This window comes from Mchenga conophoros, linkage group LG2 (genome assembly GCF_057382185.1).
Source record: "Mchenga conophoros isolate Kocher_MC1m ecotype Shallow Benthic linkage group LG2, M_conophoros_male_GT1.1, whole genome shotgun sequence".
Taxonomy (NCBI): Eukaryota; Metazoa; Chordata; class Actinopteri; order Cichliformes; family Cichlidae; genus Mchenga; species Mchenga conophoros.
Window position 1 is genome coordinate 15735084 of NC_140527.1, and position 16164 is coordinate 15751247.

The 16164-nt window shown below is 40.2% G+C and overlaps 1 protein-coding gene and 1 long non-coding RNA gene across 2 annotated transcripts in view; one reads left to right on the forward strand and one right to left on the reverse strand.

The window, feature by feature from the left end:
- Positions 1–2077: 2077 nt before the first annotated feature.
- Positions 2078–5715, forward strand: LOC146581795 (uncharacterized). Its single transcript, XM_085287033.1, has 11 exons — positions 2078–2275; positions 2373–2551; positions 2647–2740; positions 3143–3499; positions 3595–3712; positions 3787–3878; positions 3980–4094; positions 4465–4566; positions 4768–4935; positions 5061–5216; positions 5453–5715. The coding sequence occupies exons 1-11, from the start codon at positions 2093–2095 to the stop codon at positions 5665–5667; spliced, it is 1779 nt and encodes a 592-aa protein (XP_085143159.1). The 5' UTR covers positions 2078–2092; the 3' UTR covers positions 5668–5715.
- A 2710-nt stretch (positions 5716–8425) lies between these two features.
- Positions 8426–16164, reverse strand: part of LOC146581796 (uncharacterized) — a 521657-nt gene continuing 513918 nt past the window's right edge. The window contains exons 2-4 of the long non-coding RNA XR_014888648.1: positions 10014–10414; positions 9810–9877; positions 8426–9299 (exon numbers count right to left, since the gene is read on the reverse strand). This is a non-coding gene — a long non-coding RNA (uncharacterized LOC146581796). The remainder of the gene's footprint in view (positions 9300–9809; positions 9878–10013; positions 10415–16164) is intronic.

Here is a 16164-nt window from a genome sequence, read left to right on the forward strand (position 1 = left end):
ATGGGAGAACGGAGAGACCCATTTATAAGAATAAGAAAATGAGGCGGAACTGATTGATTCTAATGCAGGTATGTAAAAAATACATATATTTAAAGTAATACCTTGATGTGTGTTTCAAAGTTTGTTTTTTCATAAAAGCTTCAAACAAACAGAGGTGACTGATCTCGGAAACAGTGTAATGTATTTAAAAATGGCTACAGCTACCGTCAGCATGCTTGCTAGGTAACAACTACACGTGTCTACTGCAGCATTAGCCATTTAATCCAACGATGATGGATTAAATCTATTACAAACGTTAAAGGACTTGTGTGCTGCAAAATACCCTCACATGGTGCGTAAAGCAGTTTTTGCGCTAAGAGTTCTGCTAGCTCTTTACAAACTGATGATGCTAACGTTAATTGCTAACATTAACCGGAGCGCCAAGACTGAAAATCATTTGAATTGCGTTAGTTATGTGTTTATGTCACTGAGTTCTGCAAAAATCTCTTTCCTCTTTAGCTTGAAAATGAGTGATTCAGAGGATCCCGAGCTGGAGGAAGAGCTTCAGGCTGCTGACGAACTCCTTCAAGATATGCAGGTAACATTTTTAGTGGAAACAGTTGTTAAAGAGGGAACATGCTTGTCTAATATTTTGTACGGAGTAAACGTTATGTTATTTGAATTTTTTTTAAAGTTTATGTCAAATTAAGTTGGTTAACTTAAGATGTTTGATAATCTTTGCTTTAATCATAGACTGTATTTTAGGTGTTCCCTTTTTTCCTTGTTAATTGCGTAGAATGATCCACAGAGTGAACCTCAGCCAAGACCAGTTCGCTGGAAAAAACGTGACAGACAGGGAGCTTTTATTCCTCAAAGACCATCAACCAGTCGAAGTACTAGTTGCATGCCACGTGGTCAGTGTTCACACAACCATTGATTTTATCTCACAACTTGTTTTCACCAAAGAATTTCAGTAAGTAAATATTCTTCATTCCCCCCCCCCCCCCCCGTGTCCAGAGAGCAGCATCAATGTCCACGTGAAGAACCTAGTTATGTTGCCAGTGTCAACCCAACAAAAGGTACTTTACCTTCTTGTATATATTGTGATTTCTGTTTACTTTTATATTTGTTGTTATAGTTGAGTTATGCAGGGCTTTTGTGGAGTCCTAAGAAACATACTGCCTAGAGTGTTTTTCACTTTGTGGAAGAGTTTCTTCCTTTCTTTATTTTTTTTTCTTTTAGTGTATGGAACTGAGGTGCTTCGTCAGGAGCTCCTTCAGTTGTTGGAGGATGGAGAAGAGGACGCAGCCATGACTTGTGAGACGTCGTCTGAGTCAGCTGCTACTCACTGGGCGATCAGAAATATGGTGTCCTCGCAAAAGTGGAAAGAGGCCAGGCCTTGTCTTATCGACAATATGTTAGCTACTCTGGATCCACAGTCACACCGTGTGTGTCAGTGTGGCAAACAAGTAGTTGTGAGGTGTCTGGACTGCCTGCCTCTTCCATTCCTTTGTGCTGACTGTGATATTGCAGTTCACACACGCTTTGTCCTGCACAACAGAGAGGCAGTAACAGGAGGGTTTTTGCAGCCTTCATCAGAGTTTCACAAGCCAATAGGTACAGTTTTGAAGTCTTATGCATTTCTTGCTATGTATGAGTATGAGTGGGTGCTGTTATTGTATATTTATTGTGTATCAGTTAATTTCTAATTCTTTTTATATATATTGTGTGTTTTAATGTTAGTTCGGCTGTTGCCTGTGCAAAGGCCAGACCATGTGTGTGACTGCCCAGCAGGTAAGGTTGAGGTTTCACCCGGCGCAATTGTGGCTCTTGTAACCATAAATGGTAAGTTGCCCTTTTGTCACACACTACATACACAATAGATGTGTTTGGAGGTTTTATTGCAAATTGTGCATTGCTATCTTGGTTTTAATTACCCTCGGCCCGCAGTATATGTGGGCACCTGTCAAAGGTCATTTGGATTTACCAGACCGATTTGAAAACAACATGAAAAAAATGAATGCTTTGAGCCATGACTGAATTTATCCTTATCCTTTCTAAAGGCCGTTATAACCTTGCACTGCCAGTGGTGAGCTGCACCAGCTGTGGCCTAATGTGGTCCCCCTCAGTTAAAGACATCCTGGGTAGTGGATATTGGCCTGGCACCTTAAATTTCTGCACCCTGTTTTCAATGGATGTCTTTCAGTCTTTCTATGACATTAAGAAGGCTGCACCAGGGATGTCACTCAAGGCATTTGTCAAAATGCTGGATGAACGAACAGCCCATTTTGGAAGGGTGAGTTTCTAAATTTGCTAAGTTTAAGGAAATTGTGCAAATCAATGTTTATGATGACTGTCCTTGAATATTCTGTTGTATGTCCTCTATGTAAAAGAATGGCCGAATATCAGCTGATGCCTTCAGTAAAAGTTTCTTGGAGTGGAGTGCTGTAAAGTTTGAGGTGGACAGGATGTGCAAGGAACCATGCTTTAGCTGCCCTGCCTGCACTCCAGACATGCTTGCCGTCTCAGTTGATGGAAACCGCAAGCTTTATCGCTTTCAGTCTAATGCAAGGTACGTTATGCATTGTGTACATAAGTCAAATATGGATTTGTAGAAAAATGTATTTTAATGTTTCTTTTCAAACAACTGTCACTGTGTTCGTTCAGCACTTCAGAGCAGGGGAACTTTGAAGGTGTCTTCATTGAAAAAGATGAGGAAGTTGCTGAGTTTGTGAAATACATCCAGAGACACACAAATCATGTAAGATACACATATATATATTAGTGCTGTTAGCGTTAATCTTGTTAAAATGACGTTAATGCCGTAACCATATACACATACATGTGTGTGTGTGTGTGTGTGTGTGTGTGTGTGTGTGTGTAGACATATATGGATGGGTCGATATTTTTTTTTTCTCTTGGTGTTGTCGTAATACTATTTACTTTACTTTATCTTAATGTGTACTTAATTTTGTCACCATGTGTATTTAAAAAAAACAACATGATTTTTATTTTGTGTTATCAGTGCTGTCCTGGGGAGATATGAGGTCTTGTGTGACTCGAGGCTAATTCAGCTAATTGTTATGCATTTGTTTTAAAAAGTTTGTCCCTGATAGGGCTTAATCATGTCATGTCTTTTATGTTAAAATCTTTGAGTGTATAGGTCCCGGGGAAAGGGTTGTGCGGATCTTCATCTTGGACTGCAGCAAAGGAGTCGTCCAAAAAGTCCACTGGGAAGTTGGATGAGGAGGGCATGGAAATAGCTGTTTGTCGCCACGGAGTCCTCTTAGCTGCATTGAACATGTTTCGAGGGGAGATCTTTGCTTACCCCCTTTTTCTCCAGAGGAAGTTGGCAGCTAACGTCCCAGGACATATTACGTTCCTTTGCTCCGATGTGGCCTGTAAATATTTCCCCTATTTAACCAAGGTGGCTCAGCAGTGCCCTGAGCTGAGGAACCTCTTGTCAATGCGTCCTTTTCTCTCCATCATGCATGCAAAGGCTCACACTTGGAAATGTGAGGTATACTGCAGCTTGTAGTTTTGGATTAGTTTGAGACATTTTGTTATAAGGTTGAATGAATTCAGCAGTCATGTATTGTGACCTCCTTTCTATAGATCAAATGGGGAGGTGCGTTTCAGGATGGGGCCGGTTCAACAGTTGGAGAAGAGGTGGAACAAGTAAACAGTTTCCTGTCTAGGGCGGCCATCACAACGAAGTACATGTCTAAAGCAGGTGTGTGTCCGTGTCTGAGATTCCACTCAGTCTCCTGCTCATTAATTCTAATTTGTATACTAACTGAAATGCAGGGCGAACAGACATGCTGACCCTCCTGGCTTTGGGGTGGAACAAAAGGAAAGTGGAACAACTGGGCCGCACTTTGAGCCAGCAATATCTAAAGGTCATTTTTTCAACACCCATTTTAATGTGTGTGGTAATGGGGGGAAAACACCAGTACTCTTTTAATGTCAATATGAATGACATTTATGAATGCATTCTTAGATCATAAGGATCCTTAGAGAACAAGTGGAGAGCCTGAATGCGACCAGAAATGAGCTGGGAGTGGATGACGACACACTGCAGCAATGGGTGGCCGATGTGCAGAAATGGGCTGAAGGTGAGTCTCAATATAATGCACTCATGTATAACAATAGGACCCACCATGGCCTCATTAAAGAACTTAGAGTTAAGATCTTTCTGACAGTGTCAACAAACAATGAAAAATAAGCCTTGTAAAAGCAAATTTATGGCAGAGTTGTTGCGTTTCATCAAATTGGATAGAACCTGGGTTGAAATGATGTCGTACTAGTTGGTTTTATAAACCTGAACACCAACATACTTGTTATCTCATGATTATCATGAGATAGCAGCACATGAAGGCTCCAGATGTCTTATAATGAATGTCATCAAGTCAGTGATTACAGAGTCCACTGTAGTTTGGTGACTGTTACTCATCCTGTATTCTGATTAATATTCCTCTCACTTAGAAAGTGATCAAACTGATGGCAGCCTTGGAGCGTTGCAGGCACGAATAGAGGAGCTTGTCGTCATCATCAGAGTGCGAACACAAAGTCTTTACAGACAAAATGGTACGTCCCAGTTTCTTTGAAACGGACCGTTTGATACTTAGTTTGTACAGCTTGTGCAGCTACTTTGTAAACAGAATAAAATCAGATCCAGGTTTGTTTAAGCTGGATGTGATTTGTTCTAGCAAACAAATTGATGAGTGTAGATTAAAATGAAACTATATACATTATGTGAAGGTGTGAATTTTTTATGATTATTTACAGATAGCAACAAGAGGCGACACAGAATTCGCAAGGTCATCTTAGTTGAGAAGAAACGCTTGGCGGCTGTTGTTGACGACTACAACAAGCTCGCTGAACCAACAAAGCAAATCGTATCCAGTGATGCCCTCATGCAGACCGATATTTGGCCCTGGCAGAGCACAAGTGAACGTAAGCTCTTGATTTATAAATATCCTTTTTAAACAAACTCCCAGTATCTGAGCAGTAGTTGAATGTTTTGTTCTTGAATCATAATATGCTACTATGTTTTCCCATCTGATGTTGTTAAACTGTAGCTGCTGCTGACCTCCGGACAAAGAGAAAGGTCTTTGAGAAGGTGATGGCTGTGAGGCGCCTGAGAGAGGAGGAGATGATCCTTTGCAGGGAGATGCGGCATCACTGGACAGTGTTGCGAATGCGTTCTGTGGTGTTGGGGACAATCTCCTCAGACTGTAAGCACTTTATTTATTTATTAATTTTTTGATGAATCGATTGAAAATAAGAGCAGATGCTAAAGTCTTACTGGATCTTTTACCTATATCTAGATTGCTAGCTAACACTGCCTTCTCCCTTTTAAAAAAATGTTTAATTACAGCATCCTAATTCCTTGTGTTTATGAGGTGAGGTTTTTTTTTTGTTTTGTTTTTTTTAACTTTTCTCATATTTATTTGTTTTGTTCTTTTTACAGCCTCCTTTGTTGGCATGTCGGAGGATGCACAGAAGGGACTCTGTAGCCTGGTTTTAAAAAAACAAAGTGAACTGAAAGCTGAAATGCTCAAAGTAAAGGACGTGTACAAGAGAATCCTCAGCCACCAACCACTCCTGGAAATGGACTCGGAGGAGGAGGAGGACATTCCAGACGATGCCACTGAGAGTGATTTGAGCACTTCTGATGAAGACTGATTGTGTCATCATTGATGTTATGTTTGGTAAAATAAAAAGTTAATCACATCTCTGTTCAATGTGATTTTTCAACAGACATTTTACATTTTGAGAAGAAAAATGGAATTTCCTTGGTGCAGTTGTTTACCCTGAATCATTATTTCCCATCTAATTTAATGACTAGTGTACATGTTCCGATACAATAACATAATTTAATTTATGGGATGCTTTCTGGGCTGCTCAAATTATCACAAAATTTAAAAGCACCAGGCAGCACACTCACAAGTAAATTTTTTGTTCAGTGTTTTGTTGAAGAAATCAACAAGTACAATTGAGATGTTTGCTGTAGTGGTGTGTTTGTTAAGAAGCATGCCAGCACACTGGTGAACTGACAGTCCCAGAATGCACCCAAACCATTGACTCGCCCCAGAGCAAATGAAATTGCTTATCTAGAAAGACAACCGTCATCAAAGAAGAAGTAAAAGAGTAGGAAACAAATGGTAAGGAAAGGTACTGTGAGGTAGGAAAGAAAGGCCAGAGCTGTGCAAAATGACCTCCAGCAGGCCACAAATGTGTACGTCTGCTCAAACGGTCAGAAATGGACTCCATGAGGGTGGTATGAGGGCCCGACGTCCACAGGTGGGGTTGTGCTTACAGCCCAACACCATGCCGGATGTTTGGCATTTGCCAGACAACACAAAGATTGGCAACTTTGCCACTGGCGCCCTGTGCTCCTCACAGATGAAAGCAGGTTCACACTGAGCACTTGTGACAGTCTGGAGACGCCGTGGAGAACCTTCTGCTTCCTGCAACATCCTCCAGCATGAGTTTGGCAGTGGGTCAGTTTTGGTGTGGGGTGGCATTTCTTTGGGGAGCTGCACAGCCCTCCATGTGTTCGGCAGAGGTAGCCTGACTGCCATTAGGTACTGAGATGAGATCCTCAGACCCCTTGTGAGACCATATGCTGGTGCGGTTGGCCCCGGGTTCCTCCTAATGCAAGACAATCCTAGACCTCATGTGGCTGGAGTGTGTCAGCAGTTCCTGCAAGACGAAGGCATTGATGCTGTGGACTGGCCCGCCCATTCCCCAGAACTGAATCCAATTGAGGACATCTGGGACATCATGTCTCGCTCCATCCACCAACTGCACCACAAAATGTCCAGGAGTGGGCAGATGCTTTAGTCCTGGAGTCTGGGAGGAGATCCATCAGGAGAGCATCTGCCACTTCATCAGGAGCATGCCCAGGTGTTGTAGGGAGGTCATACAGGCATGTGGAGGCCACACAGACTAGTGAGCCTCATTTTGACATGTTTTGAGGACATTACATAAAACCAGATTAATGATTCTGTATTGCATTGATCAAGGAACCAACCCAATAGGAGCTAAAGGAATCCTCTTGACATTACTTCACTCAGTAAGTTTATACTATGTTTAATGTGCATTTTCTTCATCAGTTTAGAACATAACATGTTAGCGCTCCCTGGTCCTTTTTGGAGACAGATCCTGAGACAGCAGGCAGCTATGGAGAACTCGTGTCAGCTGTGGTATTTAAGGAATACTTTGATTTAATATTGATTTCATGACAACTATCCTCAGGCACATATTCCTGGATATATATAATGACATAAGTAAACTCCCATTTTAGAATCATTGCCTTCTTTGATCTGAGTTATTGCCTCAGACTTTGGCCCTGTGTCCCCAAAAGTATAGAAAATCCATGACACTGAGTAAGAGGCCTTTATCATGTTATAAGTGAGAGAGTTTGGTGTAACAGTGGTTGAACATGCCAAATCAATCCACAACATACTGCCATTCCCCAGCTGTAACCTGCATATGCATCAAACCAAAATCCAGTATCATAGCCACAAAAAAGACATAAAGATGAGGTTAATAGGGTTGTCTCATTTTGCCAGATAGCTTCATCCCAAAAAAGATAAACATTCTTCAAAAACAAAAGTTTGTGAATATTTGCTGTATTGCCAGGCCTAAACCAACCTGTTAAACTTATCAAATTATTGTCATAGATACGAACCTATTGATTGAAACAGAATAATCCATTGAAGCCTCCATCATCATCCACAATCACTGTTACTGTTCAGATTATTTTATCTCTGTTTTCCTCTAGAATGTTTTGAAAATCAGCATTTGATCAACAGACTTTTTAAAAGTTTATTTTGATCCTATTGTTTACGTGTGTAATTGCATTTTTATTGAAATTATGACAGGAAAACCCTCAATCAAATTGTATCTTTGATATCTATAATATTAACAATAATGTTACATATGTAATATGTACACAATAATATTGTGCAAACAAACAAGAAAAATAGCAAAAAAAGTCAATTTTTTTTAATACCCTGTATATAAAGACCACATATGACCACAACTCCAAATGTGCAATTGTCACTGCATCTAAACATGACATATTACAAAAAGGTAGAAACATATAATATACAATATGTTCTGAAGCTGGTACTGGTGCAGTTAACTTCACTTTAGGCTCCCATACACAGTAGGTGTTACTTACTATACGTGCAGTGCAGTATTACTTTACCTTGTAATATGTTATAATAAGCAAGTCACTTCTATATTTATGAGGATGTAGACAATAATGTTGGCTGATATGTAAAACTATGAGATGTCGAGTGCAGGGAAGATATTATTGATCGATCAGATTCATGAATGTGTTAGGTACTTAAGCCACAATTAGAGAGTGAAACAGAGACTGACACTGGTTGAAATGTATAGTAAATATTTTATTTTGAACTTTTATGCTGAACTACAAGCTGTGAACTGTGCGATCTCTGCGACCTGTGGTGCCTGGTTTACTGTGTGTAAAACTGCGCAGGTTCCCATGTGTCATCCCACACTTTGCCACTGTCAGGAGAAAAACATAACAAACAACAACGACAACCACACACAAAATAGGACAATTTAGGTTGTGACATATGACAATTTTTTAGGATGAAATATCTTCTATATTCATGTCATGCTTTATACACCTTCATTGTAATATAAATTAATCAAATCAAGTCAGAGAGTATTAATATATGTAGTAGATGTCAAGCAGGACCACAGCAGCAGCCACGATCCATTGGAACCTGCTGGATGAGAGAGCACAGAAACTCCAGGGAAGAAGTTTAGTTAGTAACATGCATGAACTGCATTACTGAGACATGTATGTTTACAGATGGTGGTGAGGGAGAGGGGGAGAGTTTTCAGTAAAAGGAGACGTGACTGCATCTTCAACCAATACTGAGCCTGCATAACCCTGAAAGAGACAGAGAGAGGGGGGGGGGGGACACTAACCCCCAGCAGTCTGGTCCTATTACAGCATAACTAAGGGCTGAGCTGAACCAGCCCTAACTATAAGCTCTATAAAGAAGTAAAGTCTTATGCCTACTCTTAAAAGTGTTGACCATGTCCACCTCCAAAACTCATAATGGACTTTGGAGGTGGACAGCTATCAAGCTCCTCACAGAAGAGGAGCTCGATAGCTAAAAGCTCCCAATTTACTCTAGTCCAAATACATGAATTCAAATTGAGTTGATAACTATTTATCAACAATATGAATGTCTGTTCCCGTCCAACAAAGTTGTTACTACATACCATGTTGAGCAAGGCTTCCACTTGACTTTAACTTCTTCTTTTTCCTGAAAAACATGATATAAACAAACAATTAATTAAGAAAGACATGCAAGTTGCATACAAAAAGGAGCTTATAAACATTTGTGTACTATTGAATGGCTCAATATATTATACAATTAGTTTACAAAAACATAAGAACCACTACAATGCTTGTACTGCCAGCATCGAGTGCATGTCAGCAAAGCAACACTGCTTACATTGTGGCTCACAAGCAAAACTAACTGAAGCAGATGTTACTGAATGGGAAGGAGCACCTCCACATCAATCACTCCTTCTGAGCATGATGTCAGGAGGACTTTAAAGAACGTAAACATCAGGAAGGCAGCACGACCAGGTCGTATCAGGTGGTCTGTTCTTATTTAATGTCCTATTTGGAGTGAAATCCTGACTCAGTGGCTGAATTAGTGTAGATTCATCAAATACAAAAGCTTATGGATATTCAGTCAGGCACAGTTCAAATCCGGGAAGTCCAAAGACGCAAACAAATCTGCACAACAGCAGGCTAAATTACTTACATTTACAACTCTCCTGTCTACTATCTCTTCATATTTGAAAATCTTCTGTGTACGGTGTTTTCGGCATTCTGAAAAATAACAAATGAAATATTTACATGAGTTCTGTAAAACTGGAAAAAATGCAAAAATTAAGAAAAAGAAATCTTAACAAACTTAACGAACCTGTCATGTGTTTCGTACATTTACAATACCATAACGTCTAACCTTTCCTTGTCCTTTTTTTGTTTGGGACATCCGAGGTGTACACCGTAGAAATTGAGGGAGATGCAGGATGTGGAGATGGAGAGGAGAATGCAGGAGAAGCAGAGATGAAGAGGAGGATGCAGGAGGAAGCAGAGATGGAGAGGAGGATGCAGGAGGAAGCAGAGACAGAGAGGAATATGCAGGAGGAAGCAGAGATGGAGAGGAGGATGCAGGAGGAAGCAGAGATGAAGAGGAGGATGCAGGAGGCTGACAGAGGGAAGATGTTGGTACAGGCTCTAAATGAAGAATAAATTCCTCGTTTAGAGCCTCTGGGTCTGGGACTGGTCCAGCATCGACACTGTCAGCAGAGGATGGTCCAGCTGCTGGTGTAGAACTTTTAGCAGGAGGTGAAGCTTGTAATTCTGAAAAATTTTAAATATTAAACATTCATTAAAATGGGTTGAAAAAATGTACAGTACACATAAACACATAATAAGTAGTGATTTGCATGTTTTCAGTTAAGTTTTTACTAAAGATACAACTGGTAAATATTGGCATCAAATAAGTCATCTCGCACACTCACTGACCCAAATAATTCAGTACAAGTGCCCTCTAGGGTAGTGTGACATCTGTAGTGCTTTTCTACATTGTACATTAAAAAATTAATGAGTGTGACTATAAATCCAGATAGATAATGACTTTTTCCTCGGATGACACTACTTTCCTGACTTTGTAGTGAATAACATTTGACACTTCAAGCTAGTACTGTGACTTAGGAGTTTTGTACAATGGTGATGCTAACTACCTCAGGGAGGTAATCAGGTAACCTCTTAAGAAGTATATAAGTTATTTAAGAATCTTGGTGTTCATATTGGTAACATTATATAACATTTGTTATACTAGAAAGTCTCGAAGAGAATTATCAGGTCTGGTTTTCGTGAAGATTTTTAAAATTACATTTGTATATACATGAGTGTGAAAGACCATACTATACACACACACATACAAAATTGTTCAGGTGGGTAACACCAGAGGTTCAGTATGGCTAGCTTTGGTGATGTGACCGACACATGGGGAGGTAATAAGGCAGATATAACACTATTTTCATGTTAGCAACAGGACATGTAGGGCAGCTGTCACCTCACAGCAAGAAGGTTACTGGTCTGAACCTTGGCTGAATAATAGAATAGAACAGAATAGAGTAGAGTAGAATAGAATAGCTGGTGACTGTTAACTATCCTCATCCTCACCATCTTGTTTGTCTCTATGTACCCCGTGATGATCTGCCTTCTTATCTAGGGTGTACCATGAGTATCACCCAAAGACAGCTAGGATAGGCTATCTGATAAGGACACCTGGTTACAGATAATGGACAAAGCATATCTTACTTCTCAGAAGGTGTTCATAAAGCTTCCTCATCTTCATGAGGATGTCACGTGCAGCACCTTCCGCTGGTTCGATCTGAGTGATCACGTCCCCTACTATACGGCCCTTACGGTCAAACTGTCCAAGAAACAGAATTGGTTGGTAGCCCAGGGCATGTAGCTTTGAAACCTGCAAGAACAACAAAGAAAAACATGCAGCCAGTCTTTCATGTAAGCAAATTGATGTATAACAAACCTTTAAGTTTCACATCTTTGTTGTTTTATTGTTGTCGATAGTTAAAAAGTATTTATGGTGACCAAACCTGTAAATGTATGATAAAATCCATCTTGAAATGTTTTGTCTCTCAGTTAATAGCCGATTAAATTAAAAATCAGAAGTAGCTTGAATAAAAATAGTTTTTAACAAGTTTTTTCTAGTTGGATGTCTTTAGTGTGATGATGTTATTCTGATGTGAATAACTTTTTTATTTATGCTCTTTTATAAATTAATATTTTATGTGTATATACATGTCTTGTTAGTTTCTTACTTCATGATATACAAGAAAACATTGACAACTGTGATTAATAAAGAATTGTCTACCAGACCAACCACTTATTAGATCAGAACTTTTAAACTTACTGACAACTGGGCTGAATTAACCACCCTGCTCGCATTTCTGTTTTTTTTTAACAGAGGCAGCCCAGTTACTGTTTTTAAACTGTTCCTGTTTTTTTTTCAATCCCTCCTTTACGTTCAGGCTGCCCAGGCATCCACTGCATGTCTTCCTGTTGCAGGTGTTTGGGGCCTGACAGGAAGGGCATGGTTTGGTTTTTGGCTTTGTCATTTCTGCAAATGAAAATGGAACATGTAGGGATTATTTCAGGTCTGTTTTGGTGAAACGATTACAAAAATAATTTATGACCAAAGAAATAACTTATATTACGAGGCAGTATTACACCATATTTAGAAAAAAAAATCAATTATGAGATTAAAGTCATTAATATTGAGTTAATTACGTGAATAGGGTTAAAAAAAACCTGAATTGATTACAGAAAAGATACATTGCTAAAATAGAGCAGTACTAACATTAGCTGGGTGGCCAAGCAAGTGTCTTACACATGAGAATACATCACAAAAAAAATTAAATAAACTTTTGCAGAAGTAGTTCTCTTGGTACACAGACTGCTCTGTGAAAACATTTCAAGTTTAATATCAGTTTAATATCACTGAAATTAATATTTCAGTGAACATGCAAATTACCCACAGTTTATCACAACTTACTTAGCTAGGATCTGCCTCGTGTCCACTCGAAAACTTCGCTGCAGGACCGTGAGTTGAAAGATACATTTACTACGACTCCCAAGATGCATTGCAGTAAAAACCATCCAATCGCCTTGCTTAAGATCTGTTGACGTGTCGCTAAAGGCGCGCTGTAGATAAATATTGCAATTTGTAAAAAAAAAAAACTAAAATTTGCAATTTTTAATTACATAATTAAACACTGGGCCAGTTTAATTTCGTATTATCGCTGGTTATTATTTTAGAGTAAATAAAGGAATAACGGGTAGCACCAAGCTGTTGTTATCTTCATTTCCATAGCGATGGCGGTTGAGGATTATGGGTAGTGTGCAGTTACGGGATTAGTGCGTCTGCGTAAATTGGTCTGATTGGTTGGAGCCGAGCGCATCCAAAACTAACAAGAGTGGTGAATGAATCTATAAATGTGTTTTACGTGTGAAATGAAAATAATAAACCTAACAAATGATTTGGCGCTATATAAATAAAATTGAATTGAAATTGAATTAACAAAGGATTATGTACGTTAAATCTGCGCACTTTCAGATCGTGAATCAGTTTGGAAAACACTGTGTGATGGCCACAACATGAAGCGATTTTATTGTTGAATTATCAGTGATACTTTCACGTGTTTTTGTTGAGAAATGTTAACGATGTCATTAAAAGAAAGCATTAAATTAGGGAGAAAAACCCGTTCGCGGAGAGGGTCCCCGGTTCTCCAGTTAGATTGTGCTTCACGGCGTCATGTTTCGCCGTGACGGGGTTATTACTGGAGTAAATGGATGGCTGGAGCCTCTGCTCGAAGCGTCTCTGATCGCCGCGAGCGGGTTCATATTGGAATGAATTGACAACCCACAGCGTAACATAAAAACGTGGAAGGGTACCTTAGGCGTCAGCATGAGAAGTTAAGGGACGTGACAAATCGTCATTATTTTACGCGTCGGGAGTGAGAACGGGTTGTATGTTGGGGTCGGCTTCATCCTCTGTGGCCCCTCTGTGTTGGGGTGTGCCGCAGGGATCTTGGGCCACTTTTATTTTTGCTAAATCTTCTCCCTCTTGACGTGATTTTCCGAAAACACAAAGTGCCATTTCATTTATATTCTAATGACTGCCAGCCTTATTTACCTTTTAGTCATGTGGATACCCTCCCAATTTGACCTCTCCTTGACTGTCTTAGTGATGATAAGTCATGGATGGCTAAATTTTTTTTTTAAATTTTAACAATTGCAAAAGCGATTTTATTTGGCACAAATCGATTTTCCGACCCTCCAGATGTTGATTTCGCTGTTCTGACCCTTCATTTGAAAAATTTGATCACAACTCTTGGAGTAAAGATTGATTCTGCACTTACCTTTGATGACCACGTGAATGGGGTGGTAAAGCTGAGCTCCTCCGGCAGCAGCGCTGGCTCCACCGGCAGCGGCGCTGGCTTCTCCTGCTCGCTGAGCTGCAGCGGTGCTGGCTCCTCAGCTGGTGGCTCGCTGAGCTGCAGCGGTGCAGGCTCCTCAGCTGGTGGCTCGCTGAGCTGCTCCAGCTCCGGCTCGCTGAGCTGCTCCTCGGCTGGCAGCGCGAGCTCCTCCGGCTCGCTGAGCTGCTCCTCGGCTGGCAGCGCGTGCTCCTCCGGCTCGGGCCGAGCAGGTCCGGGTGGCGTTGTAGCAGGTGGCACTGCTACAGATGGTGAAGAAGTGAGCAGTGTGGAGATTGCTGAATGAGGCAACGCTAGCTACTGTTGGCTGCCTTACAGCAGCGTCGGCGGTGTCACCACCCACTGTAAACAAAGAAGCAGATGAGGTGAGAAATGAAAAAGTGTCCTTATTACTCACCACAGCCGGCTCTTGAGATGTCCGGGAAGTCGACTGCGGTGAGGAACGTGAGGCGCGAACGTCGTTTCCGGGTAGACGTCGGGGCCGGCGTGTCAGGCTGTGCATCCACCAGCTGACCGGGCTGGTGAGCAACCTGATTAGGAGAGTGGAGGTGGAGAGTTGAGAGCAGGAAGTCCTGGACTACTGAATTAAGGGAGTACACCAGCCAGGGGAATTTATCCCATTTACCACATCACCCTAATTTATCCCATTAAGTTTTACTTTCATGTGACACTAATAGCTAAAATATAACAAAGACCAAGCTCTTAGAGAGCACCTCACGTTTGTGGCGGGCTGTGAACTGTCCTCCCTTAAGTATTACCCCCTTTTTAAGTAGAATCCGAGTTTAAATCCACTTCTGACTTCCCTCACTGCTCACGGTAGAATCCAAACAGATATAATTAACTTTTTCTGGTAAAAGGTCCTACATTACTTTTGTCACTCTTTGGAAAATGCCTCTATAACGTTAACCTGTTTCCTCTTTAAAAATTGACTCCGGTTCTTTTAATCTCCTACACAACAAACTTTCTGAAACTGTGCGATTCTCTGTTCTTCTTTTGGGTGCCCCTTTCTTCTAGTTCCGTTCGGTCTGGTCCTTCCTGTATTCTTGCCAACCGCTCCGTGATTTTCGCTATGGTCCGGAAATCTCCTGTAAAGGATCAACAAAACACCTCTCCCTGCTATGCCTCCATAATTATGTTCATCAATTGTTCTCTTAATTATTTAAACTTGGTTCAACCTATCATGTTCTAGGGTCTATCATTTATACATATATATAATCTTCAATTTTATTTATTTGGGTAAACAACACTTTTGACAACCTTTGACACCCTTTTAATAAGCTCTCTTCTTCTCTTATCTGATCATCTCGAGCACATCTTGTACAAAACTGTTATTTTGCAGGCACACATACAGTTACAAGCTCAACCACATTTTGCCCTATACACTCTCAGAAATAGAGGTACGAGAGAAGAACATTTTTGTACCTATAGGTACATTTTTTTAAAATGTTCCCTTAAAAGTACAATACTGGTCTTTAAAAGTCCAGAAACGCCCCTTTAAAGGTACAATTTGAAATAAAGTACAAATCTGTACCATTTTGACCTGTACTGCAGTGACAGTGGCAGAATGTGGTAATGGGTCAGCATGGGAAAATCTGGATGGGCCTGGTTAATTGTAAAATTCATATGAGATGTGAGTGTGCTCATAAAAGCTACATGTTATAATCAAATCTGTTGGTCCTCTCCTCTCTACGTAAATTATCCTATGATGCAAAGAATATCTGTAACCTACCTTTGTGTAAGTTATGTTAAATTATATTAAAAAACACACACACACAATGACATGCAGGCACAACCAAATGATGTTAAAAAAAAAACTGGTCCATTTCCATTTTATTAAGTTCCAGTTATAATTTTTTAATGTTTTAAATCTTTCAAAAACGTGAAATCATTTTACTGTTATGTTTGGCCATTTACTTTTTTGCTTTTACTACATCCTAGAATTGTTCATTAATTGTGATGTTTTTATGGAATTTGCAACATCAAGTTAAACCGAGGTTCTTTGGAAGTTAAAATGTCAAGCAGATTTTTATGTTACGGTGACTACATTTTGTAAGTTACAAATATAGTTCGCCAAGACAGCATAAC

Excerpts from the sequence above, each read along its gene's own strand:
- LOC146581795 (XM_085287033.1), top strand. The coding sequence starts at position 2,093 with ATGTGGTCCCCCTCAGTTAAAGACATCCTGGGTAGTGGATATTGGCCT. Across the intron at positions 4,095-4,464 it reads TGTGCAGAAATGGGCTGAAG|AAAGTGATCAAACTGATGGC; the intron begins GTGAGTCTCAAT and ends CCTCTCACTTAG. Across the intron at positions 4,567-4,767 it reads AAGTCTTTACAGACAAAATG|ATAGCAACAAGAGGCGACAC; the intron begins GTACGTCCCAGT and ends GATTATTTACAG.